Genomic DNA, 22,588 nt, shown 5'->3' with positions numbered 1-22,588 from the left:
GGCCTTGCTCTGTCTCCAAGATCTTCTTTTTCTAGAGCTGAGACTGTCAGAGACCAATCTACTGTTTTGGCCTCCAGCCAACTTACACAAAACATCCTGAGCAGCTCTCCCTGTACAGGCAAGCAGAGCTTCAGCTTAAAACCATCAGGTGAGAGAAACAGCTACAGATAAGCCTGAGAACAGACTCTTTCAAATGCCAGCTCTCCTACAGAACATCAGAAATTCAACAGGTTTCAGCTGCCTATTTCCTTAGATCTCTTTTTTTGGGAAAAAAAAGAAAAAAAAAGAAAAAAGGAAAGAATTTTTCATTACTAAAATCAAGGCTGCCTTGCTTCATTGTTAAACGAGCATTTAATTTTTCTCTGTGCAGCAAGAGAGAGGCTCTGCACAAATATATCAATATATAAGCACCTTATAAATAAAACTAAATCATCTAACAAAACAGCACACATTTCTCCTGAACAATAAGCAATAACAAGTGCTTTATGTCTTTTTAAAATTTTTTTTATTTTCTCTGTTTCTCCATCCTTCTTGAAATAATCTCCTAGCCTCCAACAGCACCATTGTATTCTGAAGATGTCCAGTTATGTGGGCAGCAAGCATTTCTCTGGTCTGTCTGTACCACAGGCAGCATTGGGAGGATCAGGCCAGCTCGAGGTTCCCACAGCACAGCCACAGCAAAGCAGAACATGAACTGCCAGTGTAAGCTAACTATGTCCTTCACTGTTGTTTAAGGATTTCATTCTGATTGAAAGCTGTGGAGACAAACAAAAAGAGAGCATTTCTGCTGATGTCAATAGTTTGTGTTAGCGCTTCACTGGGCATAGAAGCAGCCCCAGACTCACACTCAGAAGACTTCCCTCTAGGATCATGGGCAAACTAATACCAGTGTGCTCCTTAGAAACCTTCACCTTAATAAGATTAGTTCTTATTAATATATGCCAGCCCTTTTTCTTTATAAAACCTCACCACAAGAAATCAGAAATGAATCCATATTCTTATGGAATTTTTGTGTTGTTTGGATTATTTTTCAGTTGAGGAGGAAATGGCCATAGCACAAGACCCCAGGAATGCCTTCCTGAATCACCGTGGTCAGTGGAAGAAACCCAGGAGATCTGGACAGAAAGAGAACAGATACAAGAATTCAAGGACATTTAAAGGAGCTTCACGTCTCAGGAAGCAAGCTTAAACCCAGTACTCAGCGCTGCAGGCTTAATAATAACCATCTGTAAATAAACACCACGCAGGAAAACAAAACTGGAGGGGAGAAGTTAGTGCTGTGCTGTCTTAATGAAATAGCTGCCACCATCCAAAGAGTTCTTGTAAGCTCTAAGCTGCCCTTTGTGCAGCTCAGCAGAGACCAGACACCCCCTGCACTAGACTGCATTGGTTCCCTTGTGTGACAAAGGATTTGTGGGGAGGGACAGCACCCTGCTCACCAGCCCCTCCCTGGCCTACGAAGGAGAAAGCAACGTAACGAGATCCTGAGAGAGATGAGCTGGCACATACAAGGCAGGCAGCCTTATTAAATCAAGATGCATAAACAACAAGTTGTTACCAACCACTGACATCTGGGAAATAGAAAAGGGTTTTGAAGGGGAACTGACATTTATTAGCTTGTACACTTTGGGAAAAAAACCACTGTGGGTTTTGTAAAGTATCCTTTCCATAGAATTTGGAAGAAAAATATAACAGTAACAGGAAACAAAAGGATTTCTCTCTGCTGACTAAAAATGCCAAATTGTGAAACCATGGAAAGATTCAGTCAGGATTCTGTAAAATAGCTATTATTCTCCTTTAAGGACAAATGGATGACTTTTTCAAATAAAAAATTGCACAAGCATGAAGTTATCTTTTTTTGTGTGTCAATTGACACACTTTTTTAAAAAAAATCTTCCTACCTGCTCTCCTGTAGCTGTGGGTGTACAATTTTTAGTGCATCTCAGATTGCTTGTGGTAGATGGCCCACAAAAATGCAATTCCAATTGTTTGCAGGTACTACTGGTTTTTAGTTTCTCTGATTCCAACTCTCAAGTTTAAACCCAAACTGGCAAGGAATGAGAAGTGACTATCATTACTGTCCTCAGTGTTTCCCTGTCTGCTAGTGATTGCTGTCTGCAATTACCTTTCATAAAAGCTGTTTGTCATTACCCATCCTGCAAGAAGAGGGGATAATGCCTTGTCTGAGATTATGTGTGGTTTGCACAGTTTCTGTTCTCATAGATTTTTAAGAACTCCTTGGAATCATTTTATAGAAATACTAATGAGGCCATGACCACAGGTTTAAAAAAACACTGTAATTTAATAAAGACTGTGGAGAAAAAAGAATTTAAACAGCAAGTACCTTTACAGCCTCTCTCATTTTAATACTACCCAAATTTTAAAAGACATAGTTCATCACACTGCTTTACATCTGTGCAAATAACAGAATATATTGCACAGATGAAGAGACAATTGTTTGCAATTGCAAACACAATCTTTTGCAGGGAAGTTGAGACAGCTGCTGCAAAGAATTTACTTTCTACATTTAAGAAGGATGCTGCCTTCTTAAAGCAGTGGTCTGGGATATTGATCTGATGCTAAAGGAATTCTAACATACAGAATCCCAAACACTCACTCTCTCACTGCCCAAGAAAAGATTGGCCAGGGCTGCATGTAAAAATACAGAATGAAAACTGATTTTGTTAATTCCACAGTGTGTCTGAGAATGGGGAGATCTGAAATGTCAACAAGTGGTTACACTCTTAAATGGCACTTCACTGTAAAACGGTGGTACGGATACCGAAAATACTACTATATACATACACTGTGTGCCTTTGACAGAACTGCTGATTGAGCTGTAACTGCTAACATGTAGGAGGATCTGACATTCACGACTCAGCAACATGCAATGAAAATTCCCAGGCTTTGTTGTTTTCAGTTCCATTACTGAATAGTGTCAAGAAAAATGTTTTCATGCTACCGGCATGAAACACATCATCGTATCCTATATAATTCCTTCAAAAAGGAAAAATACATATTTAAATAACACCATAGAACTAAATCTTTGTCTAGACAAATTGTACAAGCATTATCTAAATATATATAGAGTAATTGCAAGGAAGTAACTTCTCTTCAACTACTGTTGTCACTGAGGAGTCCTCTCTCTTCCCGTCTCTAGCAATAATGTGAAGTTAGGACTCTACTCCACCAACAACCAGTAAGCACTTTTAAAACCTTCCTGCCTGTGACTTCTCCTTCCCTTCCCAGAACAGAATTTAAAGTCTCAGCATTTAAGTTGGAAAGGTACAGAGAAAGATGGTAAAGTGATAAAGGATTGTGAAATCACTTTTGGCTGGGAATGACTGATGAGAGCGATTGTTAGGTGTCTCTTCCAGTATCTGCAGTGATGCTGACCAAGGAAGCTAGAGCAGGAGCAGGTTCAAAAGACACAAAAGTTGGTTTTGGTTCTTTTTTCCTTAAGACACATAAGAATGGTTAAAATGCCTGCCAGAATAAATTTTTTAAAAAGCAATTAGCCAAAAATCCAGAGGCAGATAAATATGAAAGACTGATGGACCAGTAAGTCTTTGAAAATTGCTCAAAGCTGGAAGAATATTTGGGAAAGCACTACCTTCTAGTATAGTAATTATCCTTACACACACTCCAAGGCAAGTACCAGTAGATTCAGAGGCAGAGATCTGGGAGAGTTAGTCACTTAGCCTGGCCCAGTAGAGACATTCATATAGACTTACCTCCAAAAACTCTGGTAGGATTTGCCTCACACCAAACAGAATACTTTAACACTACAGGAATTACCACAGCATTTCTAATGTCTGTAATTTGTATTAATATTACTACTCTATCTCTTTTTCAAGTGCAGTATGAAACCCTCAAACAACTGAGCAACCTGAAAATCAGAAGTTTCAAACCTTCCAGTAGTCAGTTCAGTATATATTTTATTCCATCTGTTTGATGTCTTTTGTGGCCAAATTAAAGGCTGCTATTCAGCTTGATTGTCAAATAGAAGAATACTTCAAAAAATACTTTGTACTGTAGCTGCTCATTGCTTTTAGCAATAAATCTTTGGTTTAAAGTTTTTCATTGGAGTTGCATGCTTGCCCTTTACAAAACCTTTATCTAGGAAACAATCTGTAGAACAAGTCCAACATTTATTATGAACCCTTAGGTTAGCATTATTAAAAAGGAAGAGGTATTAAATGGTTTTGTGTAAGACCCACATCACTCGCTTTTCTAAGTATTTAAGCAGAATTAATTACTGAAAAATTGGCCTGTAATAGTATTTGAAATTGACCATGTATTATAAAGCTGGCTTGTGAAGTGCCTTGAGGCAATTTCTATTTTTGCATGTTGTAGTTTTTGCTGTAGATATACCATATATAAAAAGGTAACAACGAAAGTTCATCAGAATGGCACAATATTCCAGAACATTTGAATAATTAAATACAACCAGAATCTGTAAAACTTGACTATTTTTAGGACTGATCACACTTAAGGCTTATGTTTTTCTGCATGACAATGGCTGTTTAATTAGTACACGTTTAATCAATGCAAGTGACAGCTATGCACAAGCTATGCTATACTGACCTGAAAATACTATTAATTTTTCACTAACAAAAGGTTCTATAAGTATTTGAAGAGAGATATGTCTCAGTGAAAATAATATTGTTTCATTAATATTACATTTGCAGTTTTAAGGATTAAATACAATTGCAATTAAACCAATATTGATCTAGTGTCTAACTAATCAGACCAATCCAAATCAATGAGTTCAAATAATATGCTTTCCTCCCATCAAACGAGACCTGCAACTAATACTACACTTTATCAAAAATACTTTAAGGACTTTTATATAGCTTTTTCTTACACTTTTGTAGGAAAAATCCACTAAGACATCCTTCTAAATGCATGTTTGTCCATTTTGACATACACTTACACATTCCAAACTTGCCACTTCTTTGACAACCTCTCTACTCACACAGTGTTGTGGCAGTGTTATTTGGTCATGCTGGATGGGGTTCTCTTCCCGCTTTTGAAAGGCAGAGTATCTCTGGTGTTGAAGGAAAGCAGGTAAGCTGTTATCTGCTAATTTTCCAGGTAATGTGGATGCAATTGAGAATGACTATATATGCACAGAAATTAACATCTCTGTTACTGTTGTCATATGTTATACAAACTATGCAGAGCCAAAGCTAACAAGAACTTCTGCTACACAAGCATGCTGACAGATGGCAGCCATCTAAACTGAGAATAGCACCAAAAATACATTGCTCAGAAGTGAAGAAGGATGTCGTGAGAAGTTTTATGATTTGTTTTGTTATCTGAAAACCACAGTAAATCCTAACTCAATGAACTCAGCAGAAGCATTTGCAGACTGAGGGGCATTTTAACTTTCACTGTGATGTTCAATCTCCTCTGTTTTAGCAGCTGAAGATTTCTTCTCTAAACTACAGATATCAGGACGTTTATTGGAAGATGTTTAGAAAACACCGGTACTCAAGTACCAGGCAATCATACCACCCTACTGGCAGCCCTGCAGACCACTCGCACTAATCCCTATTTTAAGGCTCTGTGACCTCTAGAATTGCAGTTCTCAGAAGTAATCTGCTCACTTAAAATATCCTCCAAGCTTATGTCTGAGTCCCCAAAGTCATACAGAGAATAAACAACTTTATTTTATAACAGAATTACAGAAAGCAAAATATCACTTAATACAACTTCAAGCTACTATAAATCTAATTTGGCATTTTAACTATACACAGAGTGAACAGCAAAAAAAAACAAAAAACAAAAAACAAACAAACAACCCCCCTGCAAGAACAAATTAAAAATAAACCCCAATATAATTAACAGGTTTTTGCCATGGCAGTCTCAACTGATGGTACTCTCTTATTACTTTATGAATGGAGTCCATTTTACACCTTTTATTCAGTATCCTAAAAATCTGCATTAACCATTAGAGGAAGCAAGTGAAACATATACCTTCTCTGTAACAGAAATGTCAGTTCTAACATGGAGACACAGTGAGGTTTAAGAGCAAGCGAGCATTCTACACATGTATTCAAATAATGGAAGTATTGAAATTGGGACACAGTAAGAAAAAAAGCACTACGGTTTTAAGCTGCCTAGATCATCTCTTGTTGGAAAAAGAGAAAGATATTTTGTTCTTCCTTCTTTCCTTATCTGGAATGCTGCAGACAGCAATAAGTCTGCAAAAAGTTGAGCATTGGCACCAAAGTGCAAAAAGAACACAGTGCTCAGTCAGAAGAAATCTGTCTGCAACTCCTTCTCCTCTACAGACTGCCACACCATCTCTGCTCCACAGAGAGGAGCGCCTTAGAAAAGAAAGAGTTACAGAGATACCAGTATAAAATTTATCCAAAGAAATATATTTTTTCAAATTTTAGCAAATGTTTTATTTTTATAAAAAACTTTGTTATGTGATATCATATATTTACCTGAATAATCTGAAAAAAAATCTGTAAATTACTCCAGTAAGAGATTTCATTTGAAGTATCTGAAAAAACTATATCTAAATTAGTAAAGATCCTCATTCCTGCACAATTACCACCTGCTCCAGTGAACAATGATTTCCAGACTTCTTTTGTTCACTTTCATATAATTAAGAATCAGTTTCAAAAATACAAGTATTTGTGCAAAAGAAGATCATACCCTCTAAAACTCCATTAAAAAAAAAAAAAATCTCTAAGATTGTTAAGAAGTGGTTATAAAAATAAACAAGAAAGATTGTAAGGGAATATAGACCAAAGATGTTAAAATGGAGTTTGGTATTGGCATTTAAGTCGTGCACATATGGTCACTGTTGCTAGGCTTGGTGGATTCAGTGGAGCTGTGATGACTTGGAATGACTACAGTTCTTCGTGGTCAGTATCATTTTTATTTCTGGAAGAAAAAATGAGGTGGAAGGTTACATAAGCATTTGCAACAGATACCATGTGAATGTCACATCAGAGTCAGAAAGTAACTTTCTCTATTATAGGGTTCTTTGGTTTGTTTTTACAGGAAGGGAAGGTTATTTCATAAAAAAATGTTGCATTGACTAAAACCCCCTTCAACCAATATTAGGCAAACAGTACTACACTTTCACCAAGTATTCATCTTGCTTTAGAGCATTTTTTCCCTCCCCCAAATTCTCATGTTATTTTAACTGCAGCTGCTTGCACAGTTTACTGAAAATTTTAATTCAGAACCTAGAGTATAAATAAAACAGGAAGGTACTTGTTCAATTCAGTAATCCCTCAGAATCAGAATGCACTATCTTTTGCTTTTATTAAAGAAAACAAGTCTACACAAAGAATACTGCTGTAGTCATCAGAGCTTTCATCACCTCAGAAACAACTATGCAAAATTCATTGCATGACTCCATTGCCTTAGCACAGGAGAGCAAAAGGCTCTTGACAGATACCCAAGGCACTTCAGGTGGCTTCCTTTTGTTTAGATTACTGAATTTTTTCCCTAAAGTTTAACTGAAAGGCATCATCAGACAAAAAAGTCTCCAGGTCTAACACAAAAGTAGCATGGAGAAATGTCCTCTTTTATTCTCTCACAAGCATTGCAGACCATGAACCTGTAAAGCAATTGGCAAACTCAGAGAAGAACATCTGACACACTCCAGTATTTTGCAAACAATCATTCCACAATGTATATAATGCAAAAAACCCAACCCTCACAAAATGGAAAGAATTCTTTGAATGCTTTTTTTCCTGAATAAAATTTTTACAAAGTAGTTAAATATTTGATGAAGGAACAAAATGCAGAGTGCACCTGGCCACTAATGTAGAAATGTGGTACAAACCTGCCAAGATAATTTTTTCCTCCCATGACCCAGCCCCTTCTAAAGAGATGCAATTACTTCTATGGGATAGATCGTGTTGAACAACAATTCTGGATAAAGGTAGCATGAAGAAACTGGCACAGTCTACACATATATAGGAGAAGAGGCAATCCCTGCTCCCAAGACTTTTAAATTCACACTGATTAATAATAAATGAAAAATGTGATGGTAGTACATATAATAGTAAAACCCTGCAAACCCAAAGCATGTATTCTGCTGCCTCAGTGTATCTTTCTACCTTAGATCCTGCAATGGAAGTGCTGAAAATATGCGAGGGGTGGTTTCTGTGTGCATGTTTAATGTTGCTGTGTACCAAGGGACCAGTGAAATCACCCAAAGCACGGGCATTCTCCTTACTGCAAACAGTGATGTGCATTTTTCCAAGCCTTCTAGAACATTTATGTGATGTGGGGACCCATCGACACCCCCCTATCTCACAGTTCAGTACAGTTCTTTATCTTCTCCTGTGCTTTCAAACTGAAGCTGGAGCATACATGTTATACTAATTTTCAGTGTCACTAAGCAACAAAGCTACAAAACAAATCCAACTGAATGCTGAAATAAAGGTACAATGAAAAACAGACGTTTATGTAGTGTTTCTTATTTTTGGTGCTTTTCCCCAATGTTCCTTCACAAGCAACCCCCACCTCCATTGCTATTTACAGTTTCTAGTATTATCTAATGTGAAAATAACTTTTAAAAGTATTAATGCTACAACATGAATATCCAGTTGTGTGCTGATCTAGCACTTCTGAATGTGATCCCTATTTTCTCCTGGTTTGTATATTTATGAACAAAAATTATTAATTTCTTTTCCAAACACACAATGATCTGACCAAATCTGAAGAAATTTTCTAGAGGCAGCCCAAACTTAGTTCTACTATGTTTTACATCCTGAAAAAGGATGTAAATTTATGTGCTGAGAAGCTCAGAGGAAAACTGGCCAGAAGATACTGTCTAAACACACAGGATCAAAACAAACATCGTAGTTCTAGCACAATCTGTACGAGGTCAGGAAAGGCAACCGGAACCACTTTGACAGAGAAGGTGGATAAACTTCCTGTCTGCAAGCAGAGGGCAGGCATCCTACTCTTATCCTCATATTCTCCATGGCATTCAACATTGCTGCTCTATGCAGTACTGCATGTAGCAGGAGTTCAGGACAAACTCTCGGGAGAGTTAACATGTGCTGTGATGAGACCCAACAATCCTGCCAGCAGATGAAAAACTCTTGCCCCAATACCCCACCACAGGCAGTCTCTTAACTGACCCTATCCATGCCAATAGCTGGCAATGTATATTAGCTCTCCCCTTCCTCAGCCACACACAGGCCTCCCCACTACTATCCAGATGTTAGGAAAAGAGACACTTGTAGGTAGACTAAATAAGCTAAGGATTTAGTCTATGTCTTTCAGCTGAAAATATGCATCTGTGATCAGACTAGCTCAGGAAGAGTCCAATTCCTTGATAATGGTCATGCTCCATGGAACAGCATTCATATCCTCTCAACTGATAACTGAATCTTTCCTCTTCTTGATCCCAGAAGTGATACTCAACAGTTAAATCCTCAGGTCATAGAAAATTCAGGCACAGGAATAAAGTGGATCTTTTTAACATGACAAATTATCAGGATTATGTGAAAAATATCCTCCACTCTAGTAGCTTACACCAAATTTGGAACCAAGTCAGTGTGTAATTTTTCATATATTCCTTGCACTTCATGGCTGTGCTCAAGTCTGCTAAAGCTGCAGGTTGAAATTTATAACGGGTAGTTTCCTTGGGCAAAGAATTTTGTTCATTACTAAGGGAATGCCTGCCTGCACAGGACATAGAAGTCTCTTGTGCATGGGACACAGCCACCATTGTATAAAATACTGAACCAGGGAAATAAGAATCATGACTAATCTCATTTCTTTAAAACATACAAAATGTATTTATTTTACCTGTCTCTCCCTACATCAACATTGATCAAAGTGCATATTAAAAACTCAAAGTTGTACTAAAACAATTTTTCTTCTTGAGATGTGCCAATTACATTGCTGCTCTTCTAGTTAAATACAGAGACAGGTTGGTAAAAAATTCACAGGTCTCCTAAAGAAGGCTTAAACCACTGAAAGTTTTTAAACTTAATTTCTTTAAAAATCTCTCCCATTGACGTAACCATTTAACCATTAACAAAACCTTTTTCTTGAATCTGAATCTACCATTAACGAAACCATCAAGTTTCAAAAACCCTGAAGCTTGAGTCTCATACCAACAGCGTGACAAGCAAAGGAAATCTGAAGCTTTACACCCCAAATGGTTACTGAGCTTTAAGACATTAGCCTATAATGAGTGCAAGAGCAGATTTATTCAGTGTTCATCCTGATCTTTCTATTGAATACATAAAGCAGAGCTGTATTGTGGTTTTTTCCTTCTTTTTTTTTCCTCTACCTAGAAAGGAGAGCCTAATAAACTAACATAACTTCAAATAGCTTTTTCAACTGATAAAAAGCTTTAAAACTTTAGCTTCCAATACATTTACCTTCTTGCCTGGGAAAATGATAAAAGGCCAAAATTTCAGTGTATTTAGGATTAAGGATTAGCTGACTAAACTCAAATGTCCAAGTGTGTCCTTCCTGAAAACTACACAGTCTTCCCACTAAACAAGCAAGATGTTAGGCAAGAACTGTAACTGTGCAGGTAAACAGAAAACTGTGACATGTACTTCACATTTTGCAGAAATAGCCCAAACTCACTTCAATATAAACTATAATAACTTGACCAAACATTGTAGAAAATGCCACGAGAGCACTGTGACAAAACTGGGAGACATAAATAGGAATATTTGCCACTGAAATTAACGTCAGATTAGACCTAAGATAAAAATTCTTACTCTAACAGTCTTCGATTAGCACCTGTTTCAACTCGCCCTTTAGTGAACGCCTATCTTAAAGATGCCCCATATTCTTCAGCTGAAAAGACATGAATGCAACAGAAAACTGATGCTATGTTTTCTTACGTTAATTATATACATAAGCTTACCTGAAGTATTTGCTTAAGGGCATTTTTGATTTTAGTCTTCATCTTCCTCAGCAAGTTCAGTTTCTTTGTGCACCACCACTCTTGTCACAGACATGTCAGGGTGCTGCTCTTTGGCTTCTTTGATTGCCTGTGCCAGGGCCTGCAAATGTATTTAAAATATAGAACTTAACACACCAAAGGACATTCATGTGGGGCCACAGGATGGAGGAGTACCTTTGGAAAATTTGGTTATAATTTTTCAGAACTGTAAATTCCTGAACTTGAGAGGGACCAAGGGTAAATAACTAACCAAACCCCAAACCAAACCAATTCCCAAAACACAAAACCCAAGTGAGAGGAAAAACCAAACCAACCATGCTAAAAATTTACCAAGATTTTCAGGAAGTAACAAATAACCATAAAGTTGTAAGATAACTTTCTATCTCATCTCAGGAGAAAAAAGTATTCCTGTATACCAGAAGTTTCTGAACTTCTTCAAAAGATCTAACAAATAACACCTAAAGAAAAGTATAAGATAGTACAGAAAAATAAGAGTGCCCTTCAGTTTCCTGAACAAAACAGAAAGATACTTTGGAATGTATACTAAGTATGGTACTGAAACTCTGGAATCAGATCGTAACAGAAATTTCTTTCTCAGCACAAGAATCTCATTTTTCTCCTTGTACTAGTTTAAGAGAAATTTCTCTAGCTTAATTCAGGGAAGTATAAATGTAAGTATCATTCAGTTTCTTGTAATCCCTTCCCATCTTAAGAAATTTTATCATCTTTAGAGATGTACCAATATACCCAGTTGGATCAGATGACCATCATAGGTCCCTTCCAACTGAAATGCAGTATTTTATTCTACATCATAGTAAACCACGTAAGAGTACCCTCTGAATCATCACAGGTTAAACAGCACCTGGTACCTTCTCTTTCTTGCCCTGATCTACACATCTTATTTCAGTGAGCTGTACTACAGGTGGAACCTAACATAAGAAAAAACCAGAAGACAAGGAAAAGCATTATGAGGCAACAGTTCACCTGCTCACCTTAGTATTAAATGCAACTAAAAACCCCCCAAAATACTAGAAGGAGCAAGGGAAATATAGTGCAACAAAAAGGTTTATCTTAATTTAGAAAAGTGACTATTTCCTGAGCTAGCTACAGGTATTAAGTGAGAGAAGAAATAACTAACTCTGAAGAGAGATTGAATACACCAGCATTAGGCACCCTAACTATTATGTGATACTGAATTTGAAATCCTATTAAGGGAATATGTACAGGACACGCAATGTGCATTGGTACAATACCGGTGTTTGGTGTTTGTTTACAATCAAACCATAAACAATGAAAAACCCCTAAGACTCTAATTGTTAAATTACAACAAGTAATACGAACATTTATATTCTGAAACTCCAAATTGAAATATTATTTTCCTATTGAAAACTGGTTTAGTCATATAGGGAGCTAAAAGACAAAATAAAAAACATCCAGCATGTAGTTTGGGCACTTAAGAAGCTCAATACTCACTTAAGAAAAAGCAGCAGATATTTCTTAAATCGCTTAAAAGCTGGTCACTGTTGTTTTAAACTTCAGTGATTAAAATTCTATTTCGTACTTCCTTTTTTATAATTTCATTCTTTACTTCATTATTCACTTGTCTCAAATTAAAGAATGGCTTTGAGAATTGTCTGGTATACTAAAGTTATTTTGTGACCTTTCCAGACATCTGAAGTGCACTGAACATGTGTCAAGGCAAACAAGAGCCATCCATGCCTGATGCTAAACAGCGCATTTAATTACGAGTGTCAAGAAGAGATTCAGCTTGTCAAAAGACACTTTCTGGACGCAAATCAAAACGTGAAAATAAATTCCCTGCAAAATCTCAATATATTACAATTCATAAGTTAAATTAAACCCTTATGCTGATCTGTGAAGCCTTCGGGAAGTTAGAAAGATATTCACCGCAAGGTAGGCTTTTCCATTTGTATTAACCAATGACTGGTGATTGCTTTTGTTACTAATAGTTTCTTAGATTAAAAAACTCCCTGTGTAATCATCACTACAAGGACCAGATAATTGACTTGTCAATTATTTTCCTGTGTAGTTCTCAAATTCAGCCATATTAATTTGCCAGGTAGAAGTGGTTTTAACCTTAGTTTCTAAGACATTGTAAAATACTGCTTTAGTACTGATGGAGATGAAAGGTACATACAATTTCAGCAGATCAACAATTACTTTTGTTACACATAATTCTACAAATACTGGCCAAAACCTAATTTTTAAATTCAAGCAGTTTATGTTTTAATGTATTTCAAAGTTTTCAGTCAAAATGAGCACTGCATTCAGATGTTGCTGAAACAATGCAGTAGAGACGCCCATCTATCCAGATTAGCGTATCAAAATAAGATTATTTCAGTAATGCTTTTCCTCCCAATGCAAAAGCTGAACTAAATAAACTGGGTCTCATCCAAGAAGAGTAATCCCTTTAAAAATAGTAAAATCCATTCACACGATCTATGATGCAAACTTACAAATGCTGTTTTCCTTTCAGGTATATTCAAAAGGCTTCTTAACTGAAAACACTAGTGATTAATAACTATGCCACAATTAACAGTCTCAGGGTCCTTCTATATACTTTTATTCAATTTTTCTACCTTTCTCTTACTTCAGATTTCACCAGACTACAAACCCCACATTTTAAATGTTAAGTTTGCATACTCACCTCATCATGGTCAATATCTGCATCTCCAGTAATGACAATGCGCTTCTCAATTCTTGTTTCTGATACTCCACCTTTTACCATCTACAGATGATAGAAATAAAACCCCACAACATCCCTGTAATTATTCCATATTTCCACAAAGCACTGCTTTCTGCTGCACTGAAGCAAACAGATTTCTGTGTCTGAGTTGCAATTCATACTAAATGTGTTCAGTGCTAAATCACCCTTTCCTTTTTCAGGTACGCAGTTGGTCACCTTCTAGCAATTGCTAAACTTGATAAAAATCAAGCAATAGAGAATTACTCCTGTTACTGGAGCCCATGATTGGCAAACTGTAATTCCAGCTTCTTCTGCCATATAAATCTGGCAACATGGAAATTCCAGGAGTCTTTTATTTCAACCCATCTATCATGGGCTTCTCCTCAGTCATAATCCTATGCCATTAAATACAAAGATGATCTGGTTTTTAATTCTGTCATTAAAGGACCTTCACCAGATATTTTCAACATATTTCACACTGCTGAATAGTTTTGCAGTTTTTTTCTTCACTTCTTATTCTAATGATTAAAATACTTTACCTTATAAAAAAATTCTCACAGAAATAACATTATTTGCCTTTTTAATCAGCCTGTGTATGAGAAAAGAATAAACTACTACTTAAGATACACTGACCATACTAGAAAATAGCTGACTCTGTTAAGAACACCATTAGAATATTAAAACTATTTTAGAAGGTCCCTGTATCAGTAATGAACAGTTTGCGATGTAAAATAGAAAGGTAGCTTAGAAAATTCAAACAATCTTGTTAGACTGCTTATCATCAATTCAAAAAAGATAAAGATCTGCTGCATCATGGTAATCCCAGTAATTTTTCAGAAGACAAGACTGAAACCATTTTCTTTCTGTTTCTTCCAAGAAGCAAGATTATTTGACATCTGAACTTGACAAGCAAATGTATATTTCCTGTCAAAACTCTGATTCAATTCATTGAATAAAGATTTTTTTCCTAAAATGGTGGTGGTTTAATGTTTCGAAAAGGGAGTAGGAGTCTGAAAAGGATCTGTTGACCAGTCTGTATAAAAAAACATATGCACTTTTAATTTCAAGCTTACTTTATGCGACTCACGTTCCAACATTATCCTTCCTCTGTCATTTTGTGCATAAGACTTTCAATCTTCAGAACATTTCAATCTTTAGAAAATACATCCAGTGAGCAGTGAACTATCGTTCAATTCTGTCATGTTGTAAAACTTATGTCTCTTGGGGGGGGAATCCTGAATTCACACTTTGTTTCCCTCTTCCATTTTTCTTTGCCCTAAACAATACTTTCTATAATTTTATTAGAAAAAGATGCTAAGAGTTCAAAGAGAAGTTGAAAACTGTGTTGTTTAGGCATGCCTAAAATTTGACAAATATTTACATAAATTAGCAATAACAATAATCATCATCACGCTTTGGTAGTTCAACACACTCTGGCATGAAACATTACATGTTTCATGTTTTACATGAAACAGATGTGATCTCCCATTAACACTGAGTTTTCCTTTCCAAGCATGGAATGCAGAGCAAATAATTCAGCACCCAAATACGCTTGCAAAGTAATGTAGCAGAATGATCTGTTTTTAAATATACCCTAAACCTAGGAGCACAGGGTTGATCAATACAAAATCTGGGAAAACATTGTTTCAGTTCACATTGGTGGCATTAGAAGGGCTCCTGTGGACCTCAGACAAATTAGTTACACTAGCAAAGATTCTGTAGGATATCAGTGAGTGATGACAGGGCTGAATCTGTAAAAATTTAGTTACATACTTATTTGTCAAATACTGAAATAAGACCTACATGAACTACTGAAAAACCACTAATCATATTTTTCCCAGATATTCCTGTTTATTCATTAGGACTTCCGTCTTGAAAATCTAGGTACAGAAAGATTAACTCTCATGCATGCCTGAAATAAATCCCTTCCATTTCAAGTTAGTTTTTGTCAATGAATGAGCAGATATACAAGAAACTTCATGCAAAATTGTGTTTTGAGGGCCCGGTGTCTTTTTTGGTTAAGAAAGACATTAAATATATTTTACCTTTGTGATGTGTGTAGTTGTGGTAGTAGAAATGGACTCTGATGTAATTGTCTGTGCACTCACCAGCACACCGCTATCACCAACAGCACTGCCATCAAGCTATAAGAAAAAGGTATTTTTGTATTTTGGCATTTAAAAACCTTTGTTTTCACAGGAGAAAAGGCTATTTTTCTTATTAAACAGTCTTTAATTCAACTAGAACTGAAACCTAAATAGAAGCCATCCAAGTTTACAGAGTCATGTAAGGCTCTTATTATGGCTCATTCCTGTGCAGAATTCATGATCACAGTTAATTGTTCCTTTCAGAGCAATGAGATATTTTAATCAAGTTTCCAAAACTGGATTAAAGTGAGTTATACTTTTGCAGACAGTAACTAAGTCTTTTTTACAGAAAAAGAAAATTAGAACTTCTTAAGTAATATGGTTTTGTAACATTTCACTTACCTAATTCATAGCCTAAGTATAATCTTATCTGCTAGAAAAAAGGTATATGCTTTTGAAAAGCATTTTTGGACATTATCTATTTTGATCTACATAATTGGAATGAAAGTAAGATTGCAAACAAACCAGTCACCATACCTGTGAAGATTCATATGTGATAGTTTTAGTTTCTGTTTGAACAATTGGAATTTCTTTAGTGGAGATTTCAGTTCTCTGTGCGGCATCCGAAATGGTTACCATCTCTGTTTTCACTACTGGAGGCTGTGATGCAAGAAATAAACAATCAATTCAAAAGACAGAAGAAGTTTTGTAAAGTGGACCAAGAAAACACAACCAAAAGCTCAAGAAAAGCATAACAGTAAGATAAGTATTTGACTGACTTCCCATACAAAAAGCATGCAGTAAAAAAGCAAAATGAAACGAAGATTAATATATCAGCTCTCTAGGATATCCATAATATTGTAGGAAAATTTAATCTCCTAATAACCTTGTCAAAGTTCAGTGTTTCAGCCAACAGTACATATCAAAGAGCAATTGCTAAAACGAAGCTACATGTGTACTGAAAATGTGTAAAAGGATCACTACAAAAAAAAAAAAATCTTAGTTTGCATTAAGAAATTGACAGCTAGCTCAGAGAGATGAACTTTGTATTAGAACTAATCTGTGAAAATACCTATCACTCCTCAGTCTGCAAATCAGGACTAGAAATTCCATAAAAGTTTAACTATATAATATGTATTACTTCTGGAAAAGAAAAACTTTTGAAAACTGGATTTTAAGCAGTCTAAATTCTTCTGTAAGTCAATTACTTCTTTTGACAAAGATTCTAAAAAGCTACTTCAACAATTTAGAGTAAACTAGCGGTATTCTCTGCAATATCACAAACAAAGCAATTAACCTGGGGTCTGTAAGCTAGTGAACTCATGACATCTTATTGGAGGAGATTTTCATTAGATTTAAGAACTAAAGCCTTTTGATATTTTTCTAGATGCATCAGCTGCTATCTTATATTGGTTTTGAATACACATGGGGTAAAATGCCAGGACAAAAACGCAAACACCCTTTCAAGCTTACACACACAGTAGCCCTTCTCCCCTTCCTCCAAACTATCTATGTTTTTAGGAAGTGTGGGTGCTTGCAAATTTTAAAAGTCTAATAAACTAATTCTTTCATGTAATTCATCAGAACAGTTGTGTATGCAAAAGACAACAAAAGAAAGAATACAAGCTGTTTCGATTTAGAAGAAAAAAAAATTGCCACCATTACAAGAACAAGCAGGTAGAGAACTACAAAAAACCCACTGAATTGGTGAAAAACTCAGCAGAAGATTATGACAAATTTACAAAGACATACATGTCTGCATTTAATTTTTTCCCTTTCTGCTTCTTTATCATTTGCCCAGTAAGGAACTCTTCAACCTTGTTTGGCTTAAAACAACTGGTTGCAACAGGAACCCCTGCATGCTTCCTAAGTATCTACTGCACGAGAAGACTTCATAGAAACGTGATATGAGTGTCACCACTTAACAGTGCAGTGCTCTCACCTATGCAATTTCTAGCCACACATATTCTAGCCTAAAAATCCGTAATGTTTTACTGAAGGAAGGAAAAAAAGGCAGGAAAAGCAGCGATTAATTACAGGGAAAAAAGGAACAAAAATTTGTGACGGGTGCTTTCTAATTTCAATTTGCAATAGTTTTCCAATCACAATTACATGTCATGGACTTGTCAAAAACAGTTGACAAATAGACAAGACAAGACTTAAAACACTGGAAACATGTAACTAATAAATACACATTATGTATGTGCATATAAAATACGGAGGAGATTAAAAAAAAAGAGATCTCAGTCTTCGGAAGGTTTGCCTTTACTGGTGATTTTCACGCAGTTCTAGCAAAAAGTCAGAAACCATAACTGAAGGAGACAGAATTTCACTGCTCATCAATGGTTTCCCCTTCCAAATGATCTGAATCTTGTTGGATGCCAGAAGATGTGGAGGAATAGGAGAAGAAGAAAGGCAGGTATATGTTCACCCCAAGAAATATCTCTGCTTAATCTAGTTGTCATACTGTTCTACCATTTACCTCAGAACAACAAATTAATTGTGGTGTAACATCAATGTCAACATGAGACACATCTCCATTGAGTTTCAGCTGTTCCTCCTCTTTTTCTTCACCTAAATCTTGCTTAATTTGTTCTGACAAATTCTTCTCTTCTGTAGCTACAGTAACTGTATTTTCCTGAACCAAATCTTCAGCTGTAACTTGTGTGTGCTCAACTGGGACATTTAGTTTACTGCCTTCTGGTACGGCTTCCACATGCTGCGTTTTTTCTTCATGTTCTTTCCTTTTCACGTCTTCCTCTTCTTCCTGTTCTTCCCTGATGATTTCCTCAATTGACCTATGATGGGGCTGGTATTCTCCCACCTCTTCATCCTCACTCTCACTACTACTGCTGCTGCTGCTACTATCTGATGGCAATGATGAAGAGTCCTTTTTTGACAGGTGCTCCACCTTACATGTCTCCCCAGCATCAGTGGCAACGTGTATTTTCCCTTTGTTGGTTTCGTCTACGACTACTGTTTCTTCTATCCCAAACTCTGCCTGCTTCTTCTCCTCCACTATGTCCAGAGTCTCATGTGAACTCTGCACAAAAAACATGGATGAGGAAAAACAAAAGTAGAGTATATGAATAAATTAAAATGATGAAAATAAAATTAGCTGATGGCTGGTTCATGTCATATGGAAGACAAAAGATGGCTGTGATAGTTAACTGAAAAAAGAAGGAAGGAAAGAATGAAGATGGATTGGAAGAGTTAGAGCCAAATTTAGCCATGGAAAAAAATCTGCAGAACCTTATCAGCATCGCTGACTCCAGTACAAGGCCCTTCTGCTCTGGAAGCATGTTTCTGTGAAACAAAAAGTAATCAGAGGACAAGAATCAATGCATAACCCTTTTCAACAGTGCAACATCCTCCAAGCAAGCTTTTAAGAATGTATACGCATGATACTAGACAGATGCTACATATTCACTGCAAGATGATAGTTTCCTTACACTTCATCGAGATATTTGATCAAAAGTAGGTAAGAGTTATGGAAATTATTATTGGCATAAGAATTGAATTATGAAAGCCTGAAAATAAAAAGCATGAATGCACTAGCCAGTGATCCTACTGAGGCAGTTATTTCTCTCAGTTAAATCAAGAATTCAGAATAAATATTTTAAAATAGTAAACAGCAAAAAATAACGTTCTACTGCCAGTTTGCCATAATTTAAAAAATAGTAAAAAAGGCTTTGTGTACGGTTTTATTCGTTGTCTTTGTTCTGTTACTTTAAGAAACTTAATAGATAACGAGAGGAAGACTGCTTAGGGTAGTATGTTGCCAGAATAGCAATACGTGATTACCAAGAAGATCCTATTAGAATTCAGTTTGGAGCCAAAAAGATGATATTAAAGCAGCTATATTAGTATTTGTTGCATAACAAAATAACGACAGCTATCTGAAAGCCCACAGTAAATTATGTATTAGGTGTCAGGTTTTTTTAATCAAACGTATTTTTAGCGAACAGTCTGCAGCAAAATTAAGAGCTCAAATGAAAAGAATGCAAAAATCGACACACCATCTGTGACTTAATGCTAGCTTTTATTGCTGTTTACCTAGCGCAGCACCTACGGAGCACAAGCTTAGGCAAGCACCGATTCCTCCCTGTTCGTGGCGTGCTGCAGACGCAGAGCTAAGCTCCGAGGCAGGCAGGCACGCCGCTCTAAGGCGGGCGGGACGCGCGGGAGCCGCCGCCCGCAGCCCGGCCCCGTCCCTGCCCCGGCCCCGCGCCCGAGCAGCACCTGGGGCGGCGCGGCCGCGGCGGCGCCCGTCTGCTCCCCCGCAGCGCCCTCTGCTGGCCCCGGGCTGGCGGCGGCGAAGGGCCCGCTGGTGCCGGCGCCGAAGCGCTCCTTACTAAACAAAATGGAGGTTATCTCCTCTTCCAGGCTCTAGACGGGTCAGAGAAGGGAAAGAATTAGACAGCGGCGGACGGAGCGGCAGCCACCTACAAGGGAAATGTTTGGCAAGACAGAGACGTGACAAAGGCAAGGGCTGGGCGGGAGCAGGGGGGCACGGACAGAGGGGACACAGCACAGCCGTGCGCTGGGGCTGCGCCTCCACCATGCGCAACACACCGTGGAAACTGAATACATAGACATTTACACATCGACATTTACACATCGACATTTACACATCGACATTTACACGGATTTCCCAAACAGCACGGTTTACTTAGCTGGTAATTCCGTATTTACTATTGGGATTTTTTTCCCTTTTAAAAATCCATTTTTGAGACCTTCTAATGCCCAGCTGGATCAGAGCTCCAGGTCTGTCAGACACATTTGCTTAAAATACATACCCACAGAGCTGAAATGTTAAAATATTTCTTACTTCTTTATAATAAATGTTATATATATGTTTTCAAAATACTTAAATATCCTAAGGAAATTCATGTCGATTAAAAATCTGTTTTAATAAAGCCCTTCCCATTTCAGTGGGAAAACTTGTTTGTTTTTTTTTTTTTCAAATATACATAAAAGATTACGTATTTCTTTAAAGCATAAGTTATATGTTCATAGTCTGGTCTATTTTTTGTAGGGCTATAAATCTGTATGGTTAAGCAAAGTTTGAAAGTTCATGTGGGTACAAGTCTCTCTGAAAGGCTACAATTCTTCATTTCAGATTTCATTGCACAAACGCTGGTAAGAAGTTAGAAGTAAAAGCGGTTAAAATAAAAAGCCATCAACATACAAATACATAACATGACATAAGACACATGTTGACAACATTCCATGAGATACATTTCAGCCTTCCTGAAGGGCACTACAGAGAATCATGCCAGAAGCAGACGCCAGAGGAAAGCCAAGGTGCCATGCACACAGCTGCAGCGGTGGGGATTCACCGTGGGAGCAGTGATGTAGAGTATGAACTGACAGAGGTTACACCGTGCTACTGTACATACACTACAGCCCAGATGGCATGCAGAAGAACAGAGAAGGAAAAAGAAAAAGAACCTGTAACTTGTTCTTTTTCCCTACACTAAAATTCAAAGTTTATTTCAAGGGTGGCTAAGAAAAGTTAACAGGAATGCAAGTTATTAAATCTGCCTTCATGCAACATTGAATATCCATCAGGGCAATGTGTTCCTTACCCCTCCTTTCTTTCCCTAGTTTGCTACACCCAAGAAGCATTCATCTCTTAACAGATTACATCCAGAGGCAAAGATGTTAATGATCCTCCTTTCACTGTACTCTGGTACCTTGTTTTCTGATCACTCAAAGAATTAAAAATTTTAAAAAAAAGCAGGCGAAAACCAAAATCTTTATGTGGTAGGTGGTCAGGCTGTGTGCATCTCTATCCCTGCTCCCCCTTATATATATATATAATTAAAGACACACACAGACCACCCATCTTTTAGCATTTTCCCACCTTCAAATTTTTGGGTCTTCCAGTCTTTTAAAATGAAAACCCCAGTCACACAGTTCATTTGATAATGTAACCCCTGTTTCCTGGGGTAAATTTCCTTAGTAAAAAGGATTAAATGTATAGATAGGATTCATCAATTTTCTATCAGCCCCTGTTTAAATTCCTGGCAAATTCTTCTGGTACACAGTCATACACTCTAACATGATATATTGTTTACAAGCTGCGGCAGATGGATTAAAGAAAAAATATTGTGGGTATCCATAAAATAGAAATTTTTCCCATATTTGCGACACACATATTAATGTGTCGGTTTTTGTTTAATTAAGTCACAGATGCTGTGCACTTGCAAGAGTATGGTGGATCTAGAGTATAGCGGCACAAATGAGATGCACCTAAAATAACATTTCTAGTACACAGAAAATTACTTATTTGCAAGCATTTTTGCTGAAGCAAAAGAAGGAAGAAAACAAAGACTATTAGCAGTGGTATCCCTGCTTTATTCTCATCTATTATCCAGCTGTCCTAAAGGACAGGCAAGGATCAACAGGCATCCATCAACAAATAATTCAGGATGGAAATACAGTTTCCCAAATGTCATATTTCTATATGTTAGTGAAATAGGACTGCCAGCTTCACATTCACCTAATAGACCAAAAGTGATGTAAAAAAAGCAACATCAATTGCTACTCATCACTATCACACTGCTACTAGTCCCACTGGTTATAGAGTGCTTTTCTTTGCATAGATGTTAAACCAACTTATCAGGGACAAACCCTCCCTCTTTTCCTGAATGAAAATACAGGTACAGAAGTGCAGAGGTACTCAGAACAGGTTGCCTTTGAAATGAAGCTGCTTATACAGCATTATTGATTTGAACAATGATTACATAGTGAACACCCAAAGCAAAAGTTCTTGTGTGAAGTGTCTAGTAATGGCAAGCAATTATTTCCATACAGAGTGAAAATACATGTTTTGGTGTCATCCTACTCACATCAAATACAGTAATTTTC

The 22,588-nt window shown here is 36.9% G+C and overlaps 1 protein-coding gene across 6 annotated transcripts in view; it reads right to left on the bottom strand.

Annotated features, from left to right (window-relative positions):
• Nucleotides 1-10,879: 10,879 nt before the first annotated feature.
• EPB41L2 (erythrocyte membrane protein band 4.1 like 2) overlaps nucleotides 10,880-22,588 on the bottom strand; it is a 108,530-nt gene continuing 96,821 nt past the window's right edge. For 2 of the 6 annotated variants that reach the window (XM_082303252.1, XM_082303253.1), the window contains exons 17-23: nucleotides 19,955-20,101; nucleotides 18,965-19,018; nucleotides 18,195-18,755; nucleotides 16,250-16,372; nucleotides 15,671-15,769; nucleotides 13,587-13,667; nucleotides 10,880-11,018 (exon numbers count right to left, since the gene is read on the bottom strand). In XM_082303252.1, the coding sequence (XP_082159378.1) occupies nucleotides 10,911-11,018; nucleotides 13,587-13,667; nucleotides 15,671-15,769; nucleotides 16,250-16,372; nucleotides 18,195-18,755; nucleotides 18,965-19,018; nucleotides 19,955-20,101 (1,173 nt within the window). In that variant the 3' untranslated portion in view covers nucleotides 10,880-10,910. The remainder of the gene's footprint in view (nucleotides 11,019-13,586; nucleotides 13,668-15,670; nucleotides 15,770-16,249; nucleotides 16,373-18,194; nucleotides 18,756-18,964; nucleotides 19,019-19,954; nucleotides 20,102-22,588) is intronic. The other 4 variants (XM_082303256.1, XM_082303254.1, XM_082303257.1 and 1 more) reach the window with 4 other exon arrangements.

This window comes from Coloeus monedula (assembly GCF_965178545.1).
Source record: "Coloeus monedula genome assembly, chromosome: 2".
Classification (NCBI taxonomy): Eukaryota; Metazoa; Chordata; class Aves; order Passeriformes; family Corvidae; genus Coloeus; species Coloeus monedula.
This window is presented reverse-complemented; position numbering and strand designations above follow the sequence as displayed.